Source organism: Delphinus delphis, chromosome 6 (assembly GCF_949987515.2).
Source record: "Delphinus delphis chromosome 6, mDelDel1.2, whole genome shotgun sequence".
Taxonomy (NCBI): Eukaryota; Metazoa; Chordata; class Mammalia; order Artiodactyla; family Delphinidae; genus Delphinus; species Delphinus delphis.
This window is the reverse complement of record NC_082688.1, coordinates 32,780,776-32,803,376: the sequence shown is the minus strand read 5'-3', so window position 1 is coordinate 32,803,376 and position 22,601 is coordinate 32,780,776. Positions and strand designations below refer to the sequence as shown.

The 22,601-nt window shown below is 38.6% G+C and overlaps 1 protein-coding gene across 3 annotated transcripts in view; it reads left to right on the top strand.

The window, feature by feature from the left end:
* TGFBR1 (transforming growth factor beta receptor 1) overlaps nt 1-22,601 on the top strand; it is an 89,398-nt gene that overhangs the window by 46,194 nt on the left and 20,603 nt on the right. For 2 of the 3 annotated variants that reach the window (XM_060014448.1, XM_060014444.1), the window contains exons 2-4: nt 10,080-10,325; nt 13,187-13,429; nt 18,878-19,108. In XM_060014448.1, coding sequence (XP_059870431.1) covers nt 10,190-10,325; nt 13,187-13,429; nt 18,878-19,108 — 610 coding nt within the window. In that variant the 5' untranslated portion in view covers nt 10,080-10,189. The remainder of the gene's footprint in view (nt 1-10,079; nt 10,326-13,186; nt 13,430-18,877; nt 19,109-22,601) is intronic. The other variant, XM_060014446.1, reaches the window with a different exon arrangement.

The following is a 22,601-nucleotide window of genomic DNA, read 5'->3' as shown; positions in this document are numbered from 1 at the left end:
ACCGGGGCATGAACCCGTGTCCCCTGCATCAGCAGGTGGACTCTCAACCACTGCGCCACCAGGGAAGCCCCTTACTTTATTTTTTTAACATCTTTATTGGAGTAAAATTGATTTACAATGGTGTGTTAGTTTCTGCTGTATAACAAAGTGAATCAGTTATACATATACATATATCCCCATATCCCCTCGCTCTTGGGTCTCCCTCCCACCCTCCCTATCCCACCCCTCTAGGTGGTCACAAAGCACCAAGCTGATCTCCCTGTGCTATGCGGCTGCTTCCCATTAGCTAGCTGTTTTACATTTGGTAGTGTATATATGTCCATGCCACTCTCACTTTGTCCCAGCTTACCCTTCCCACTCCCTGTGTCCTCAAGTCCATTCTCTACGTCTGCGTCTTTATTCCTGTCCTGCCCCTAGGTTCTTCATATCCATTTTTTTTTCTTTTTAGATTCCATATATATGTGTTAGCATACGGTATTTGTTTTTCTCTTTCTGACTTACTTCCCTCTGTATGACAGTCTCTAGGTCCATCCACCTCACTACAAATAACTCCATTTCGTTTCTTTTTATGGCTGAGTAATACTCCATTGTATATATGTGCCACATCGTCTTTATCCATTCATCTGTTGATGGACACTTATGTTACTTCCATGCCCTGACTATTGCAAATAGAGCTGCAATGAACATTGTGGTACATGACTCCTTTTGAATTATGGTTTTCTAGGGTATATGCCCAGTAGTGGGATTGCTGGGTTGTATGGTAGTTTTATTTTCAGTTGTCTAAGGAACCTCCATACTGTTCTCCATGGTGGCTGTATCAATTTACATTCCCACCAACAGTGCAAGAGGGTTCCCTTTTGTCCACACCCTCTCCAGCATTCACTGTTTGTAGATTTTTTGATAATGGCCATTTTGACTGGTGTGAGGTGATACCTCATTGTAGTTTTGATTTGCATTTCTCTGATGATTAGTGATGTTGAGCATCCTTTCATGTGTTTGTTGGCTATCTGTATATCTTCTTTGGAGAAATGTCTATTTATGTCTTCTGCCCATTTTTGGATTGGGTAGTTTGTATTTTTGATACTGAGTTGCATGAGCTGCTTGTAAATTTTGGAGATTAATCCTTTGTCAGTTGCTTCATTTGCAAATATTTTCTTCCATTTTGAGGGTTGTCTTTTTGTCTTGTTTATGGTTCCTTAGCTGTGCAAAAGCTTTTAAGTTTCATTAGGTCCCATTTGTTTATTTTTGTTTCTATTCAATTTCTCTAGGAGGTGGGTCAAAAGGATCTTGCTGTGATTTATGTCATAGAGTGTTCTTCCTGTGTTTTCCTCTAAGAGTTTGATAGTGTCTGGCCTTACATTTAGGTCTTTAATCCATTTTGAGTTTATTTTTGTGTGTGGTGTTAGGTAGTGTTCTAATTTCATTCTTTTACATATAGCTGTCCAGTTTTCCCAGCACCACATATTGAAGAGGCTGTCTTATCTCCATTGTATATTCTTGCCTCCTTTATCAAAAATAAGGTGACCATATGTGTGTGGGTTTACCTCTGGGTTTTCCATCCTGTTCCATTGGTATATTTCTGTTTTTGTGCCAGGACCATACTGTCTAGGTTACTGTAGCTTTGTAGTATAGTCTGAAGTCCAGGAGCCTGATTCCTCCAGCTCCGTTTTTCCTTCTCCGGATTGCTTTGGCTATTCGGGGTCTTTTGTGTTTCCATACAAATTGTGGAATTTTTTGTTCTAGAAAAATGCCAGTGGTAGTTTGACAGGGATTGTATTGAATCTGTAGATTGCTTTAGGTAGTAGAGTCATTTTCACAATGTTGATTCTTCCAATCCAAGAACATGGTATATCTCTCCATCTATTTGTATCATCTTTAATTTCTTTCATCAGTGTCTTATCATTTTCTGCATACAGGTCTTTTGTCTCTTTAGATAGGTTTATTCCTAGGTATTTTATTCTTTTTGTTGCAGTGGTAAATGGGAGTATTTCCTTAATTTCTCTTTTAGAATTTTCATCATTAGAGTATAGGAATGCAAGAGATTTCTGTGCATTAATTTTGTATCCTGCTACTTTACCAAATTCATTGATTAGCTCTAGTAGTTTTTTGGTAGCCCCTTTAGGATTAGTAAACAGTGTAAACAGTGACAGCTTTATTTCTGTTTTTCTGTTCTGGATTTCTTTTATTTCTTTTTATTCTCTTATTGCTGTGGCTGAAACTTCCAAAACTATGTTGAATAATAGTGTTGAGGGTGGACAACCGTGTCTTGTGCCTGATCTTAGTGGAAATGGTTTCACTGTTGAGAACGATGTTGGCTGTGGGTTTGTCATATATGGCCTTTATTGTGTTGAGGCAAGTTCCCTCTATGCCTACTTTCTAGAGTGTTTTTATCATAAATCGCTGTTGAATTTTGTCAAAAGCGTTTTCTGCATCTACTGAGACGATCATATGGTTTTTATCCTTCAGTTTCTTAATGTGGTGTATCACATTGATGGATTTGCATATATTGAAGAATCCTTGCATTCCTGGGATAAACCCCACTTGATCATGGTGTATGATCCTTTTAATGTGCTTTTGGATTCTGTTTGCTAGTATTTTGTTGAGGATTTTTCCATCTATTTTCATCAGTGATATTGGCCTGTAGTTTTCTTTCTTTGTGACATCTTTGTCTCATTTTTGTATCAGGGTGATGGTGGCCTTGTAGAATGAGTTTGGGAGTGTTCCTCCTGCTGCTGTATTTTGGAAGAGTTTGAGAAGGATAGGTGTTAGCTCTTCCCTAAATGTTTGATAGAATTCGCCTGTGAAGCCATCTGGTCCTGGGCTTTTGTTTTTTGGAAGATTTTTAATCGCAGTTTCAATTTCAGTGCTTGAGATTGGTCTGTTCATATTTTCTATTTATTCCTGATTCAGTCTTGGCAGGTTGTGCATTTCTATGAATTTGTCCATTTCTACCAGGTTGTCCATTTTATTGGCATAGAGTTGCTTGTAGTAATCTCTCATGATCTTGTGTATTTCTTCAGTGTCAGTTGTTACTTCTCTTTTTTCATTTCTAATTCTATTGATTTGAGTCTTCTCCCTTCTTTTCTTGATGAGTCTGGTTAATGGTTTATCAATTTTGTTTATCTTCTCAAAGAACCAGCTTTTATTGATCTTTGCTATTGTTTCCTTCATTTCTTTTTCATTTATTTCTGATCTGATCTTTATGGTTTCTTTCCTTCTGCTAACTTTGGGGTTTTTTTGTTCTTCTTTCTCTAATTGCTTTAGATGCAAGGTTAGGTTATTTATTCGAGATGTTTCCTGTTTCTTAAGGTAAGATTGTATTGCTATAAACTTCCCTCCTAGAACTGCTTTTGCTGCATCCCATAGGTTTTGGGTCGTCGTGGCTCCATTGTCATTTATTTCTAGGTATTTTTTGATTTCCTCTTTGATTTCTTCAGTGATCACTTCGTTATTAAGTAGTGTATTGTTTAGCCTCCATGTGTTTGTATTTTTTACAGATCTTTTCCTGTAATTGATATCTAGTCTCATAGCGTTGCGGTCGGAAAAGTTACTTGATACAATTTCAATTTTCTTAAACTTACCAAGACTTGATTTGTGACCCAAGATACGTTCTATCCTGGAGAATGTTCCATGAGAACTTGAGAAAAATGTGTATTCTGTTGTTTTTGGATGGAATGTCTATAAATATCAATTAAGTCCATCTTGTTTAATGTATCATTTAAAGCTTGTGTTTCCTTATTTATTTTCATTTTGGATGATCTGTCCATTGGTGAAAGTGGGGTGTTAAAGTCCCTTACTATGAATGTGTTACTGTCGATTTCCCCTTTTATGGCTGTTAGTATTTGCCTTATGTATTGAGGTGCTCCTATGTTGGGTGCATAAATATTTACAATTGTTATATCTTCTTCTTGGATCGATCCCTTGATCATTATGTAGTGTGCTTCTTTGTCTCTTGTAATAGTCTTTATTTTAAAGTCTATTTTGTCTGATATGAGAATTGCTACTCCATCTTTCTTTTGGTTTCCATTTGCATGCAATATCTTTTTCCATCCCCTCACTTTCAGTCTGTATGTGTCTCTAGGTCTGATTTGGGTCTCTTGTAGACAGCATATATACGGGTCTTGTTTTTGTATCCATTCAGCCAGTCTGTGTCTTTTGGTGGGAGAATTTAATCCATTTACATTTAAGGTAGTTATCCATAGGTTTGTTGCTATTCCCATTTTCTTAATTGTTTTGGGTTTCTTTCTTTCTTTTTTTTTTTTTGCGGTACATGGACCTCTCACTGTTGTGGCCTCTCCCGTTGCAGAGCACAGGCTCCAGACACGCAGGCTTAGTGGCCATGGCTCACGGGCCCAGCCGCTCCACGGCATGTGGGATCTTCCCGGACCAGGGCACAAACCCATGTCCCCTCCATCGGCAGGCAGACTCTCAACCACTGTGCCACCAGGGAAGCCTGGGTTTCTTATTGTAGGTCTTTTCCTTCTCTTGTGTTTCTTGCCTAGAGAAGTTCCTTTAGCATTTGTTGTAAAGCTGGTTTGGTGGTTCTGAACTCTCTCAGCTTTGGCTTGTCTGTAAAGGTTTTAATTTCTCCATCAAATCTGAATGAGATCCTTGCTGGATAGAGTAATCTTGGTTGCAGGTTTTTCTCCTTTGTCACTTTAAATATGTCCTGCCAGTCCCTTCTGGCTTGTAGAGTTTCTGCTGAAAGAAGAGCTGTTAACCTTATGGGGGTTGCCTTGTGTGTTATTTGTTGTTTTTCCCTTGCTGCTTTTAATATGTTTTCTTTGTATTTAATTTTTGATAGTTTGATTAATATGTGTCTTGGCATGTTCCTCCTTGGATTTATCCTGTATGGGACTCTCTGTGCTTCCTGGCCTTGATTAACTATTTCCTTTCCCATATTAGGGAAGTTTTCAACTATAATCTCTTCAAATATTTTCTCAGTCCCTTTTTTTTTTCTCTTCGTATTCTGGGACCCCTAATTCAAATGTTGGTGAGTTTAATGTTGTCCCCGAGGTCTCTGAGACCATCCTCAATTCTTTTCATTGTTTTTTCTTTATTCTGCTCTGCAGTAGTTATTTCCACTATTTTATCTTCCAGGTCACTTATCCATTCTTCTACCTCAGTTATTCTGCTATTGATCCTTTCTAAAGATTTTTAATTTCATTTAGTGTGTTGTTCGTCACTGTTTGTTTGCTCTTTAGTTCTTCTAGTTCCTTGTTAAACTTTTCTTGTATTTTCTCCATTCTATTTCCAAGATTCTGGACCTTTACTATCATTATTCTGAATTCCTCTTCAGGTAGACTGCCTATTTCCTCTTCATTTGTTACGTCTGGTGGGTTTTTACCTTGCTCCTTCATCTGCTGTGTGTTTTTCTGTCTTCTCATTTTGCTTAACTTACTGTGTTTGGGGTCTCCTTTTCGCAGGCTGCAGGTTCATAGTTCCCGTTGTTTTTGGTGTCTGCCCCCAGCAGGTATGGTTGGTTCAGTGGGTTGTTTAGGCTTCCTGGTGGAGGGAACCAGTGCCCGTGTTCTGTTCAATGAGGCTGGATCTTGTCTTTCTGGTGGGCAGGTCCACATCTGGTGGTGTGTTTTGGGGTGTCTGTGGCCTTATTATGATTTTAGGCAGCCTCTCTGCTAATCGGTGAGGTTGTGTTCCTTTCTTGCTAGTTGTTTGGCGTAGAGTGTCCAGCACTGTAGCTTGCTGGTCGTTGAGTGGAGCTGGGTCTTAGCATTGAGATGGAGACCTCTGGGAGAGCTTTTGCCATTTGATATTACATGGAGCTGGGAGGTCTCTGGTGGACCAATGTACTGAACTCGGCTTTCCCACCTCAGAGGCACAGGCCTGACACCCAGCCGGAGCATGAAGACCCTGTCAGCCACGCAGCTCAGACGAAAAGGGAGAAAAAAAGAAAGAAAACAATAAAATAAAATGAAGTTATTAAAGTAAAAAATAATTATTAAAAATAAAAATTAAAGAGTAATTTAAAAAAAAGAAGAGAGCAGCCAAATTGAAAAACAAATCCACCAATGATAACAAGCACTAAAAACTATACTTAAAACAAAAGAAAAAAGCAAAAACAGACAGAACCGTAGGACAAATGGTAAAAGCAAAGCTATACAGACAAAATCACACAAAGAAGCATACACACACACACTCAGAAAAAGAGAAAAAGGAAAAAAAAATATATATCATTGCTTCCAAAGTCCACTACCTCAATTTTGGGATAACTCATTGTCTATTCAGGTATTCCACAGATGCAGGGTACAGCAAGTTGATTGTGGAGATTTAATCCGCTGCTCCTGAGGCTGCTGGGAGAAATTTCCCTTTCTTTTATTTGTTCGCACAGCTCTTGGGGTTCAGCTTTGGATTTGGCCCTGCGTCTGCATGTAGGTCACCTGAGGGCGTTTGTTCTTCGCTCAGACAGGACGGGGTTAAAGGAGCTGCTGATTAGGGGGCTCTGGCTCAGGCCAGGGGGAGAGAGGGGTACGGAATGCGGGTTGAGCCTGCGGCGGCAGAGGCCAGTGTTACGTTGCAACAGCCTGAAGTGTGCTGTGTATTCTCCCAAGGAAGTTGTCCCTGGATCACAGGACCCTGGCAGTGGCAGGATGCACAGGGTCTTGGGAGGGGAGGTGTGGTTAGTGACCTGTGCTTGCACACAGGTTTCTTGGTGGCTGCAGCAGCAGCCTTAGCATTTCATGTCTGTCTCTGGTGTCCATGCTGATAGCCGCAGCTCGCACCCTGAAACAATGGTCTCTTGCTTCTTAGGCAGTTCCAGACTTTTTCCCGGACTCCCTCCCGGCTAGCTGTGGCGCACTAGCTCCCTTCAGGCTGTGTTCACGCAGCCAACCCCAGTCCTCTCCCTGGGATCTGACCTCCAAAGCCTGAGCCTCAGCTCCCAGCCCCCGCCCATCCCGGCGTGTGAGCAGACAAGCCTCTCAGGCTGGTGAGTGCTGGTTGGCATCGATCCTCTGTGTGGGAATCTCTCCGCTTTGCCCTCTGCATCCCTGTTGCTGTGCTCTCCTCCATGGCTCCACAGCTTCCCTCCCACCATACCCTGTCTTAGCCAGTGAAGGGGTTTCCTAGTGTATGGAAACTTTTTCTCCTTCACAGCTCCCTCCCAGAGGTGCAGGTCCTGTCCCTATTCTTTTGTTTCTGTTTTTTCTTTTTTCTTTTGCCCTGCCCAGGTACGTGGGGAGTTTCTTGCCTTTTGGGAAGTCTGAGGTCTTCTGCCAGCATTCAGTAGGTGTTCTCTAGGAGTTGTTCCACATGTAGATGTATTTCTGATGTATTTGTGGGGAGGAAGGCGATCTCCACGTCTCACTCCTCTGCCATCTTGAAGGTCTCCCTTGCAAATAATTTGCTGATCACTGCCTAGGAGTACAGGATTCAAAGATGGGAAAATAAAACAAGTTTTAAATCTTGGCCCTTCTTAATGTAATGAGAGACACTTTAACGGCAAAGTGTAAATAGATTGATTTGTGCTAACCTAAAGGTATGCAAAGAGGGCTATGGGAAAAAATTGAAAGGAGTCACCCAGTTGTCTTATGGGTAGGGGAGAGGTTTAGATCACATCATGGAAAAGATATTGTTTGAATATGGTCTTAAAAGATGAGAGGGTGGTTTCAAGTAGGCAGAGAGATAGTATGTGTAAAGACCAAGGTCATGAAAGACATGATTATCATAATAATGAGATTTGTATGGCCCAGGATAGCATTGTGAGCAATAAGTTGGAACCCCAAAGTAGAAGTTTTCATTGTTAGACCCACTGTTTAGCTCTTATTTCATATACTCTAAGGGAGCCATGAAGATCATAGAAAAGGGAGAGGTATTCATGGTAGTATTTTTATATATAGCGATTACCATAGTGTATTGTAATGTTCTCCTTCACTGGTTGTTGGAGCTACTCAAGGGCTATGACCATGAGTTATAAATTTTTGTATACTAAGCTTTTGGTAGAGCAGCTGTTAAAGCTAATGCTTAGAAAACATTGGTTGAATGACTAATCATGAGTAAAGAGGATTCGGGAGAGAATAATGACAATCTCCTGTGGTGGTTTTAATTTTTTGTGGGTGATAGACCACTTTGTGGTTCTGTTGAAAACTATAAACCTTCTCCTTGAAAAGGTAAATACGTACAACATTTGGCCTACAGTTTCATGGGATCCTTGTATCCCTGAAGCCAGTCCATGGATTCCTGGTTCAGAATCCCTCCTTGGGAAATTATACCCAGGGAACCTACAATCACTGCCAAACCTCACCATGAATAAGCTACTGTCTCTTTTAACAGTCTTTTAAATGTTAGATTATAACTGTATCTTTTTCTTATAATTTTCTTGAATTCTCTTCATGCTTGGGAGGATTTAGTTTAAAGAACTGAATTATCTATGGAGAAAGAAAATAATTTTTATAATGATTGAGGTAAAACTTTGCTGGTCTGTAAAGATAATAGACAAGCATGCTAATTAAGCTAGCAACCAGGAAGCAGCTGCTTGAGGTAATGCTGATGTTCCTTGAGTTTGGGTTTAGCAAGTGAGTTAGGGGTCCTCAGGACCATCCTCTAGCTTGATGATTTGCTAGAAGAACTCACAGGACCCAGAAAAGCTGTTATACTCATGGTTTTTATTTATTACAGTGGAAAGATACATATTAAAATCATCTAAAGGAAAAGGGACACCTCATGGGGCAAAGTCCAGGAGAAACCCAGTACAAGCTTCCAGATGTCCTCTCCCAGTGCAGTAGCACAGGTGCACTCCATAGCTTAGCAATGATGTATGACAGCACATGTGAAGTGTTGCCAACCAGGGAAGCTCACCAGAGCCTTGGTGTCCAGGGTTTTTACTGGGGCTCAGTCACAAAGGGTTTGCAGCATTCTTATCAGGGAAAATATTTCAAGGTGTCAGAGCTCATCTCCCAGGAACTGGCCAAGGGCCAGTCCTGAAGACAGGCCTTTCTTGGGGATGTGTAAGGTTTGAGCAACTTGGGCCTGCTGAGTGAACCCTTTCCTGCACACCAAGTTAGCTGTTCAGAGTTAGCTAGCTTTCTTCTGGCCTGCCCGCCTAGCCACTCTTTTTCTAGTTACAGTAGGCCTCTCATCACAGATGGCCATTCTGCAAACCTGGACTCTTCCCTTTCCCTTACCAACATGTAAAGTTTGATTGGACTCAAGGACATATGTGTGCTTTGTTGTTTCATGAGATCCTAGTGATCTGTCACTCATTCAGCACTTTTTGAATGTTGCTGTGTACCAGGCCTAGTTTTAGATGTGGATCATGAGGGAGAGGAAAAAATAACAGTTCTGGTAAGCAGTGTATGCTTTGGGGAACACTTAATCTTGTTGGAGCTTAGTGAAAGGTTGTGTGTGTGTATGGGAAGGTGTTGGTGATAATTAGAAGACTTCCCTTAAGTTGCGTATAAATATCAAATAGATAAAAGTGGGCATGGAGCTAGTGTTTCTCCAGTCATTTCTGTAGCCAGTTGCCTGTGTGATTGGAGCACATATGTATTGTTACCTTGCTTATGAGAAAGTACCCTAATCCTAGTTAGAAGATACATGTCTTTTGGGGATTTGCAAAGGAGAAAGGAATGTCTGGCTCAATACAAATCTATTTCCATTACTCCATTACCATAAACTTACCCTGACATTTCCAACCTACAGTGAGGAGGTGGTAGTATTTTCACATTGCTCCCCAGTCGGGGGAATATATGAATGCCTAGTTTTGGACCAATAAGAATAAGTATAACCTTTATAAATTTCAGTGTACTTTGTTTCAAATGGGAGGGCAAATGCTTGCCTTACATTGATGAAATTGCACGTAACAGTTTTTCTATACTTGGAAGCCAAAAGTTTTAGGAAAAAGCCTGGGTCCAAATTTCAACATGTTTGGCTCCTACATATGTGTGCTTCTTAACAGAATTTGGAACTTCTCAGGTTAACAAAGAGTTTGGTTTTTTGAACAGAGCAAAGAAATTGTATAATTATAATAGAATCAGGAATGTATTAGTACAGAGAATATGGGATAATTTAAAATTGTTAACCTTGAGAATTTTTTCTGACAGGATCTTTTCTTTTCCCCCCAGCATTACAGTGTTTCTGCCACCTTTGTACAAAAGACAATTTTACTTGTGTCACAGATGGGCTCTGCTTTGTCTCTGTCACAGAGACCACAGACAAAGTTATACATAATAGCATGTGTATAGCTGAAACCGACCTAATTCCACGAGACAGGCCATTTGTATGTGCACCATCTTCAAAAACTGGGTCTGTTACTACAACATATTGCTGCAATCAGGACCACTGCAATAAAATAGAACTCCCAACTGTTGGTAAGTTGTTGTATAAGTTTTTTCTTGATACTACAAGAAAAGCTCTTAGACTCTATGATTTTAGAGCTGGAAGGGATCTTAGAAATTGTCTATCCCAGTTTATTCAGTATAGAGGCAAGAAGTAACTTGTCCAAAGTAGTAGAGTTATAAGGGTAGCCAAGATCCTGACTCCTGCGTGTGTGTTAAGAAGGTGGTTCCAAGATACTTTCTCTGAGGTCTGTTGTGCCTAAAAGGGTAGCCTCTTTAGAGAATACTGATAAAGCCCACCATAGCAATATGTCCTCAGAGTGAAATTTTTTCCTTGTATAATGCTCCAGTCTTTTAAAGCAGTCAGTAATGGGAGGGAATTGAGAACAGCACTAAACAGTACAGGTGCCTTCATTTTGTAATATCACCTTGCCTTATGATCTTTATGTATAAATTATTATATACGATTTCTAGGTTTTTGGTCCTTCACCATAGTTTACATTTTAAAATGTCCTGGAAGAGCCAGGAATTTGAAAGCTTCATAAATGCTTAGGATTAGATTAATTTTAAGGTTCTGATTTAAGATGCCAGTCTAAGCTCATCTGTTTAACTCTTCTGACACTTTCCCCAAATCCAAAATACCTACTATAATAATCAAAGGAATACAAAAATGAGGAAAACCTATATTAATGCTAAGAGAATTAATGGAAGAAATGCCACCCACTTGCCTATAGTTGTGAGGAACTCTGCAGTTTATAGTGCAGATTATAACAGACTAGTGAAGAACTGACTAACTATAGGAAAAGGAGTAGGTGAAAGACCCTCTTGCAGAATCCCACCAATACCTTAAGCTGAGGGGCTGGGTGTGAGGCTAGGCTACAGGGGCAAACTCTCAATTCTCCTTTAGGAAGCACCTGCTTTCAGTGCTCACTTTCCACTCAGAGTTGGTCTAGGCATCATGCTAATTAAAGTAGGAAGCACTGCTGTAGCTCAGAGGAAAAGGGCCAGTCCTGCCAGTTGTAGAAGGAAGGCAGTCCTCCACCTAGTTCGAGTGATAACAGCAAAGTAAAACCAAATCTTCAGCATGATAGAGAAGGTCCCTGTGGCAAAGCTCTGTCAGACTGTAATTTTTCTTTTATATAGGCATCTGCAATTCTAATATGACAAGGAGAATGATAATTCCAGAATTTCCCATTTCCATTATTTGAAATAGCTTGAAATATCAGAATGGAGACTCACAAAACCTTATGAAGAGCTCACTTTATTTTTAATGCTAAAATACACAAGTACCTCATTCCCAGGTCCCTGATAATCAGACAGCAAAAAAATTTATCAAATGGAAAGATTGCATGGTTCAAAAGAAGTGAACTGAACTGGATAAATGAGAGTAGATGTCATCCTATGAAATACACTTACAACATGTTAGGGAAGAACTTTCAGACAGTCCAAGGTCTGTTTTCAGTTGTTCACAATGAAATGAGAACATTTCACAGTTGTTAAGATCGCTTTCAGATGAAAAGCTCAATTGATGAATTATTTTTAAAAATGCAGTATTGAAAGTGAACAGCAGACTGGATGTTGTAACTTTATTGTCAAGTGTGAGACAAGCTTAAAGCAAGACAAACTTGAGAAATTGTGTTACAATTCAGAGAAAAAGATAGTTGGTGAGCAAATTAAGAGACATAAAGGACAGATCTAGGTGATCCAATATGCTTAGCATAAAACCAGAAAAAGGCAAAAGGACAGAAGAGAGAAGAAATACTATGTAAAATTAATGAAAAAATACTTAACCAAATATATATAATGAAAAAACTATCAGTTTTCAAGATTAAAGAAAAATTGTGCACACATTCAGTACAAGTGAACACTGGTTACCTATAAAAGGAAAAAAAAAGTTCAGATTTTTTCCTTTTTTTAAATACCAGAAGGCAATGGAATATCATAACATTGCTTGTTACCCAAAATTCTTTAGATGAGCCAAGATTTTTCATATATAAAGGCAACAAGCATCTTTAGATAATTAAGTATTCAGTGTATAAGGACCCATATACTCTTTCTGAAAGGAATTACTAGAATTAGGATTCTTTATCATATGAAATCAATCCATATAAAGATCTCAAGAATGATAAAGATGTGATGTGAAAGAAAGGGTGGTGAGCCATGAACCAGCATGTGTCAGAATGAATGCCAAAATAGCTGTAATTAATGTGTTTCTGAAACAATGCAAATTGTTAATTGTTAAAAGAGATTATAAAAAAAGATCTTTAATTAAAAGTCTAAGTGATTAAAATAAACTAGAAAGTATACACATGCAAACTATTAAAAAAAGAGGATATATTTTTGCATGAAAAAAATTGGTGGAGATATATACACAGGTGAGTTTGGGGGGATGGTGAGGCTGTAGTTAATTTTTTTTTTAAATTTTGCTCATCTGTATTTATATTTTTTAATTTTTTTTCCTGCTATGAGCATATACTAGCCTTGGAATAAGAAGATAAGCCAAACTACTTTTTAATAAAAAAGAAAAAGAAGACAATGACTTAAGAAGAAATATTTAATGGGAGTTGTTCCAGATTATTGGTTCTTCTATTAGCGATCTGACAGGGCTAAGGGGGGTGGGTGGTGGTCCTACAGTGTTTGTGGTAGCTGGCCTTGTTATTTAGGGGATGGCTCAAGACTTCAGGAAGACTAAGTGGATGTTCATAGCGATCATAAAAGGAGAGCCAATGGGAGAAGATTAAGTGCTTCACTTGTTACGGGTTTGAGCTTTATGAGCTGCTGTGATGAGGCTCTGACTAATGGTAGTAGTGGCCAACTGCAGGAAATGTGGAGGATTTAGGAAATTGTGGATGCCGCCTACAGTGTTATTGTTGTTGATGTTTATTTCACTTGAGGCCCTTTTCCAGGAAAGCCGTCATCTGGCCTTGGTCCTGTCGAACTGGCAGCTGTCATTGCTGGACCAGTATGCTTCGTCTGCATCTCACTCATGTTGATGGTCTATATCTGCCATAACCGCACTGTCATTCACCATCGAGTGCCAAATGAAGAAGATCCTTCATTAGATCGCCCCTTTATTTCAGAGGGTACTACGTTAAAAGATTTAATTTATGATATGACAACATCGGGTTCTGGATCAGGTAATGTATTTGTTTTTTTCTTTTTCCTAAGATGTCTTTTTAAAATTAACTGTGTTATTTATTAGTTGGCTAAGCCAGTTGGCTTAGTATGTTAAAACTTGGGATAGTGTGAATACTACTCCAGCTTTGAACCTAATAAAGGTCTTTAAGCTAGGTCTGTATCTGACTATGGCTAGTTTAGTAAGGACAAATAAAATTGACTGACTTATTTGAAAAGTAAAAGTAAGTCACCTTCACATTTGTGTAACTTTCAAAACATTCTCACCTTCTCATGACTCTGTGAGAATAAGGACAGTTATTCCTCTGTAGCTGAGGCCGAAGTTCACAGATGTTCAAATAATCTGCAGTTTACCCATTCTCTTCAGGACTGTTTAGCAGCTTTATTTCTGTATTGAAAGCAGGCATGACAGAGAGTGTGTTTGGAATTGTGAAGGTTATTTGCTTTTTCAACATTAAATTGCTGTCTCTGGTTCAGGGCTAGTTTTTTATTAAACTAATGAATTTTTAGTCATTTTCTCACTTTAGAAAAAAGTCTGACCACCTTGTTATTTAATATAGCTTTATGGATCCATGGCCCTTCTGATATTTGCTTTTCTCAGTTCTCTTTGCTTTTTGTGGGATCAGAGATAGATTATCTAATTACCTGAAGCAAATTTTGGCATAGCAGTCAGTGCTTCATATTTAAATCAAAAGGGAATTTAATTTTCACTTTTTCTTACATGTGCTTTGGAAGGATACTAAGAGAAGATTCCTATCCTCTACAGTATTGTAATTTGACACTTAATGCCTAGCCAGGAATTAAGAGATCTAGATTCCAGTGCAAGCTTTGTCATTGATAGGCTGTCTGATCTTGGTTAAACCATGTTTTCTCCTTGGGCTTCTGTTTCCTCATCAGAAATATGGGACAGATACTGTTGATAATAATACTTAAAGTGGTTTGTTAGGACTTTTAAATGAGATGTACTGTCCTTTAAAAAGTATAAATTAACTTCAAATAAGGGCTAGATTCATGGATAAAAAGATTTAAAAATATATGTATAATGAATTTTATAATCAAGTGATTAAAGGAACTTTATTGGTTTTTTAAATTAATTAATTTTAATTTTTGGCTGCGTTGGGTCTTTGTTGCTGCGCGCAGCCTTTCTCTAGCTGTGGCGAGCGGGGGCTACTCTTCATTGTGGTGGCTTCTCGTTGCGGAGCACGGGCTCTAGGTGCGTGGGCTTCAGTAGTTGTGGCACGCGGGCTCAGTAGTTGTGGAGCACGGGCTTAGTTGCTCCATGGCATGTGGGATCTTCCCGGACCAGGGCTCGAACCCTTGTCCCCTGCATTGGCAGGCAGAGTCTTAACCACTGCGCCACCAGGGAAGTCCCTGAAGGAACTTTAAAGCAGAAATTGTGATTGGGGGAGGAATATGACTCTGAAGCACAAAATCTCACCTGATGATACAGAAAGTTCACATAATGACAAATGTCTTTAAGGGAATGAAGGTATATTCATGTATATATATGTATGTTTATTCATTTAAATATGAAGAAACTGACTTCATGGCATAAAGTTTTCTTCTGTAGAATTTGGCCGTACATATTCAGTAAGTGAGTTCTGCCCATGACTGCTAGGATACATACAGGCTTACGGTGGAGCCCGGGTCTCTTAAGGCAGCCTTTAGGGATCCCTGTGACTGTTGTGAGGAGGGAGGCAGTGACTGGCTGGATTGAGATGGAGCAGCCTTAGTACTAAAGATGTGACAGTCTTTGGGCAGGAGTGGTGGAGGAGTGGAGAGAGATTATTTTAGGGTTCCCCTTTGATTCTGAGTTAGTTCAAAGGGTTCCCAAAGAATATCTGGCTCATTCTAGAAGCTAACCTGGACCAACAAAATATGATAAGCAAGGGCCAAAGTCACAGAAAATTAGGGTGGCTTTAGATCATTTGGAATTAATCCCTTGGACCTGCTCTCTTGTTGCCACACTTACACCCAGGGAAATCAAAGCAGCTCCTGCCACTTGGCACAGTGGTATGTATCAGGCCTCAAGGAGAGCAAGCCTACCTAAAGGATTAAAACAAATTGCTGTCTGGATGGCAGTTTGTTTCTGAATAAGAATATATTTATTTACCTTTTAAGATACAGACGTGAAGTAAAGAATGGAATTGTAGTAAAGAATGGAATTGTTCTTTTTCTATTTTATCTATATTTCTATATATGTCAGGGACCCAGCTCTATTGTTGAAAGCTTCTCTCCCTCCTTTTATGCCTCCTTTTACACCCTGCAAAAACTTGTCTGCATTGTTTGCCAGCTCTGTGGCTTTGGGCAGTTAGCTGATGTCTCATGCCTGAGTTATTTCGTCTTTAAAATGAAAGTAATGAACCCTGCCCAGTGTACATTACTGGATTGTTGTGAGGTTCAAATGAAACGAGATGTTTGTGTGAAAGCACTTAAGCACTTGGTAGATTGTAAAGTTATATCCAAATGACAGGTGTTATTCTTATTGAAAAGACATTTGGAAAAAATCTGATATACAGTATGAATTTGCTGCATTTTACAAAAAAACTAGTTTAAGGCCTCCTTCCCTGTCATAGTTTATTCTGTGTTAATGGCTTTCAGATTTATCCAGACAGAAGCTATCTTCTGTTGAATGACAGCAGAAAATTCCATTGCTTTTCCTTCTATTTATTATAAAGACTGAATGCCATTTCATGAATGGGACTCATGCCTCTGAGTAAGTCAAATGTCTGTGTATAATATCCTTTTTAGTTCTTTCACTCATTGAGGAAAAGATAAAACATTTTATGTTATGAATTCAAATGTTTATTACTCAGTACTATGACCATAATTGAGGAAAGGCCCTATCTCTCTCTTTCAAAGACTACTTTTAACTTAGGAATTGCAGGGAGACAATGGAGAGATGTGTTCTGGAACCTAGCTCTAAACTTAAAGCTAATCGTATCCCTGTTGCATTTATTTGAATCACAGGTTGTGCATGTGCCCATATTTAAGCTGTCATTAGATTGCAAAGTATGTGGGAACACGCAAACATGTGCCAGATTTATTTATTTGGTTGTGCAGGGTCTTAGTTGCGGCAGGCAGGCTCCTTAGTTGCGGCACATGGGCTCCCTAGTTGTGGCACTCACACGGGATACAGCTCCCCAACCAGGGATTGAACCCGGGCCCCCTGCATTGGGAGTGCGGAGTCCCATCCACTGCACCACCAGGGAAGTCCCCTGTGTGCCAGTTTTTGAGAGTGTGCATCTCTTAGGCCAATGTTTATTATGTCTCATTCATGCTTACGATCTCTTTAATGCATGCATGTCCTTCAGGTCTTATTTTTGTTGTTCACTGCATGTAAAGGTGCTTGGACCCTGTTTCCCCATTGAAGTTTTCGCTCAAGCAGTTCTAAAAGGTACAGAAGTAAAGCAGAGAATATAGAGATCTGAATTAGGCCTGTTTATTTTTGTCTTTAGAAAAAAACTATTACTTTTTAAAAAATGCTCAGATTTTCATGTGGGTTATGGTAACCAAATACAGATAATATGATAAATCTAGATTTGATTTTTAATTCTAGTTCTGCATCTAGAATCCAGTTGTGAAGGGGAAGACAAAGACTTTCTTTGTCCTGTTAGGCTTTCTTGACCCTGCGTGAGTCCTGAATGTGTCAGGCATTTTCAGACTTCCCATTTGCTATTCCCTTTCTTCTTTATTCCCTGCATTTCTAACTTCCAGATCAGCCTCCTGAAATGAACTCTTAAGTATACTTTAAATCTTTAAGTACATGGTGTGGCCCTGTTCAAAGGCTTTAAGAAAATTTTGTAAGTTAGTGTCTACTGTAAACAACATAATTAGGAATTGGTTATTCATAATACAAAAGAGCCCCTTGACTTAAATAAGGATTTTTCACAGATTTATTTTTAACCAGTAGTCTCCTTATAAAAACAATTGTTTACAATTAGACTGCTAACTACTTTGCAGGAAGTACGGAGGATGGATAGAGCAAGGGGAAGGAAGGATCTATTTGAGAAACTTAAAGATGAAAAGAGACAACTTAAAGATTTAACATTTGGATTTATTAGTATTTCACACCAGAGAATCAAAGAGACCAGATAATTTTATTTACTTCCATTAGTTTAATTTGATCTAGCAGGCAATTCAAGATAGATTATAAGTGACACCAATTTATGTGTATTAGACTAAAAATACTGTAGAACACGATGTACACTGATATTTTGTCAGTGTCAGTATAATTCGACAGTTCTTAGTCCATGGGGAATTGGACTAGTCCCAAATATAGTGTTACTTAAATTTTGTAGGTAGTTAGTAAATACTTTTATGTAAATGAAATAAGTGTGGTAATATTTAAAACTATGTATTTTATAGTAAGGTAAGTTCAGTTAGTGAGAAAATTGCCAATGTTTCATCACCAAGGTAAGTTACTTGGCATCTTTCCTTAAGATATTAGTGTTGCCTAGGCAGCCAGTTCCTGGCACGTAAATTGGTAAATTGCTTGCCTTGAAATGGTTTCTGTGATAATTTTTACTGATTTATTAAAAGTTAGACCAGAATTTACTTCTTCATTTCTTATGCTTACACACTTTTCTCCTCCTTTTCTCCTTACACACTTTTCTCCTCCTTCTTACACACTTTTCTCCTCCTCCTTTTGTAAAACTGTTACCAGACTCATCTTTCTGAAATAAGATTTTTAAATTATTTCTTTCCAGTCATGAAATGAATGGAAATGTTTACTAGTTCCTCTTTCACCCACAGCTCTCATTGGTCATCTTGAGCCGGGCATTCAGTACTCTTCACATTCTGGTGCAGCTTCTCTTCTACTGTTTTACTACATCATCTTTTTTTTTTTTTTGGCAGTATGCAGGCCTCTCACTGCTGTGTCCTCTCCCGTTGCGGAGCACAGGCTCCGGACGCGTAGGCTCAGCAGCCATGGCTCACGGGCCCAGCCGCTCCGCGGCATGTGGGATCTTCCCGGACCGGGGCACGAACCCATGTACCCTGCATTGGCAGGCGGACTCTCAACCACTGCGTCACCAGGGAAGCCCCCCATACATCCTTTTTCTGCTTATCTATCTAAGCTGGTTCCCTAAACATGTATCATCCATTTCTTCTACTTTTGCTTGCATATTCCTCCTACCTAAACACCTTACCTCCTTGTCTTCTTCTTTGTCCTATCCCTTCTGTAAAGGACAATCTAAATTCAGCTTATCTTTTAAAGCCTACCTTGACTCTCTAGGCAGGAGTTTCTGGATTCTTTTATTGTATTTATTATTTTCCTTTTATCATGAATTACTGTTTTTGCAAATTTACTCTATATTTCCTCAGTGAGATTGTAAGTTCCTTTAAGGAGTTAAACCTTTCTGAGTCACTCTTTTAACGCCTATCGTGGTGTTAGAAACAGGTACCGATATTGGTTGTTTGTGTCGAATACTATTTATTTTTATCTTTAGGTTTACCATTGCTTGTTCAGAGGACAATTGCGAGAACTATTGTGTTACAAGAAAGTATTGGCAAAGGTCGTTTTGGAGAAGTTTGGCGAGGAAAATGGAGAGGAGAAGAAGTTGCTGTTAAAATATTCTCCTCTAGAGAAGAACGTTCATGGTTCCGTGAGGCAGAGATTTATCAGACCGTCATGTTACGTCATGAAAACATCTTGGGATTTATAGCAGCAGACAATAAAGGTGAGTAACATTTGCTTCTCCTTTGAGTGTTACAAAATATACTTAATCCTTTCCACAAAGAAGACTATTAAACAGTGTCATATTTGATGAGAAATGGATGTTTGTAATATAAATTAGACCTATTAAGTAAAATAGAATATATTAGAAGCCTTTAGGAACAAGAACTTCTTAAAGATTTTCTTGACTCTTGACAACATGCTCCTAAACCTCTAATTGCTTTATAAAATGTAAAGAGCTATTTAAAAAAAGGTTACATGCTTTTGTTGTTTGGTTCTGGGAAGTTAGTTACTGAGGATAGTCATAACGTAGAAAAAAAATTTATCAACTCTGGTTGCCCAGAGTTTTGAGATAGGCTAGAGCTCATATGTTTCCTTTTAATCTCTTCCTGACCATTAGGGCATTCTAATATTTCTTAATGACCTTATGTATAGGGAGAGTAAGAATAACTTCTCAGTGTATTCTGTGTTTAAATTGCTAGGCTAAATAGATTAATCTTTTAAGTAAACTCACTTAAATAGAGAAATGGTTTCTCCAAAACCACCTTGCCCTTAGTAACCATGTGGACCTTTTCTTGCCTGTGGCACACAGGTGCTTGAGGCCTGGGGGCAGATGCTGAAGCAAGTGAGGAAGCCATGTCAGTAGACAGCATGAGAGGTGACTGTGAAAAGTGAAAAGTGACTTCAGACTGCACTTCATTTACTTTCCTGGCTTCAGTTATTATTAGTAGTGCCCACAATCGTACCTTTATAGCTTTTGTCAGAGGCTTGTATTGGGTTGGCCAAAAAGTTCATTTGGGATTTTCCATGAGATGTTACAGAAAAACCCAAATGAACTTTTTGGCCAACACAGTATTACAACTCGACTCTCATCACACCCACCCTGAGTCAAATGTATTTCCCAGCTTTCCTATTTTTTTAAAAAAAATGCTATCATCTTTTTTAAAGGCCATAACCATAGTCATCTTTTTACTTCTCTCCCTTCCCATTTTCTTCAACAATATTTATTTCTTTGAAATATTAACAATGTTTAATCTCAGTTTGTGTTCATGGGTGATTTTGATTTTTCTTTTTGCTTCTCTGTATTTTCAAATTTATTTACAACAAACATTTATTACTTGTTTTTTTAAACTTTTATTTATAGAAAATTTCCAGTATATAGAAAAGCAGAGAATAGTATAATAAACCCCCATCACCCAGCTTCAACAATTATCAGCTCACTGCCAACCATATTTGAGCTCTGATTCCACCTACTCTGCCCCCTCTGAATTATTTGAAGCTAATCCCAGATAGCATATCTTTTCATCCATAAATATCTGTTTGTATCTTTAGATTATGGGGAATCTTTTTTTGTGAAACATAACAATACTACCATTGTCAATTTTTTAAATGCCATCAAATATCTAGTCAGTTTCACATTTCTGCAGTGGTCTCCCCCCCTTTTTTTTTTTTTTAACAATTGGTTATTCACTTTAGGATCCATTGCATTTGGTTGATATTTATCTTAAATCCCTTAAAATCACTAGGGTTACCCTTTGTCTTTTTCTTCTCGGAGTTTATTTGTTAAAGAAACTGGATTGTTTGTCCTATAGGGCTTATCATTAATTGAATTCTTATAGTATCTCTGAACTTGCTCCTTGTATAATTTGAAAACTGGTAGTTAAAATTAGAGACTGAATCTGATTATTTTATTGGTTTCCTGAAAATATATACGTTCTACATATTCTTTCTATTGCATCAAATCAGGAGGTGTATAAGTGTGATTATCTGCTTTTCGTGACTTAGGGGCGGTGATGGATGTAAGCAGGGATTATCAATAGATACTACCAATTCAGTATTACTTAATTTAAAAACAAAACAAACAAAAGCAGTGATCATAGTCTGACCAAGTCCTTAGTTTTCACTTTCTTCTGTCTTCGACACCATTTAGCTTCTCCCCCAACCCTTAAAACAACCTTTGTTTTCTGTGACTCTGGACTTTCTTATTTCTTAATAGGTGTTTTTGTTTTCTGAAACTCTTCTTAATACATATGAAGGCTCTAATTCTACAAATAGTAATTTCTCCCTCAAAGAACTTACCCACATTTTTGCTTTCAAACTCAATGGTAGGTAGTGGTGACTTTCAAATATACATTTTGAGGTTCAACCCTTACCCAGGCCCAGCATGTTTTAGGCTTGTTCCAAGTTGTAAACACACTAACTGACACAAAATGTTCCTGCTGCTGTGCCCTGAACTCTTCCCTTTTGCTCAGGCAGCAGCCAAGCTGTTACTGTCATCTGGAGGTTACCATGGGAACTGACAACCCTGCTGGCTTTTCCCTACACCTCCTTTTTTCTTTGTCAGGGTTAATGGACTTTGCCTAGAACCTAGCCCCTCCATCCCCTATTCCCCTTTTCTTTATCTTTCTCATACTGATTTAGTTAATTCCACCTTAGACAACCCTTTATGTGGGCATAGCCTCTAATATGTCCTTCTTCCTTCCACCTCTCTTGTAACTTACCTCAGAAAACCTCCCATTCTTCCATCTTGCTGTGTTCCTATTTATTTCTTGTATTTGTGAGCCTTTCTGAATTCAGGTATGGTTAATAAGCATGCAGATAAAGCTAGTGATGTACCTGTATCAAGGAAAGGTATAAGTTTGAACAGAATCAGTTTACAAAGTTTATGAAGAAACAAGTTGATAAAGAACTAGTATCATGAATATTTAAATCCTTTCGAAAATACCCAGAAATCTCCTCCAGAATCTTCTGAAAACATTTCATTCCTTAATCTTTTCTAATCAGAATTGCTTTCTTTCAATTAACAACCTTCAAAATATACAAATTGTTTTATGTCAATCAGTTTTTCTTTTGTTTTACAACTAATGGGGAAGTTCTTATGTGCCATGCATTGTACTGAATGCTTTTTAAAAATCTATTATCCTATTTTTAAAATCTTCTTAGTAGTCTCACAAAGTAAGGTATTCTTGTTGTGTAAAAGAAGGAACAAAGGCTCATTGGTTAAGAAACTTGTCTGAGGTCATGTAGTCAGTGACAGCCAGGCCCTGATTCCAACCCAGGTCAGAATGACTCCAAGTGTGCATCTTTTACTGAATTGTCCTGCCTCCTAGTATTGTTGTAATATTTTTGCTTTCATGATTTTGTGAAATATATGACTTGCCAGCTACTCCTAGGTTAAATTGGCTTTTGTGGACCAGCCTAGCCTAGAAGCCCAGCCAGAACCTTTACCATGATTCTCATGGGAACATACATTTCCAATTCATGTACTGGCTTACAAATGAACTTTTGGAAGGACACATATTCCTAGTTGTTGAGGTTCAAAATCACCTTGTGTAAAACTGCATTCAGTCCTAGCCTTTTCTCCTCATGACATTTTTAGCTCCTGTCTCAGCTTCCCCATGTGTCAGTGATACCACTATTTTTATATTTTTCTAATCTGGAAACCTTGGAATTGTAATCTTTTCTGGCTTCTTTGTGAACGGTACACACAGTCTGTT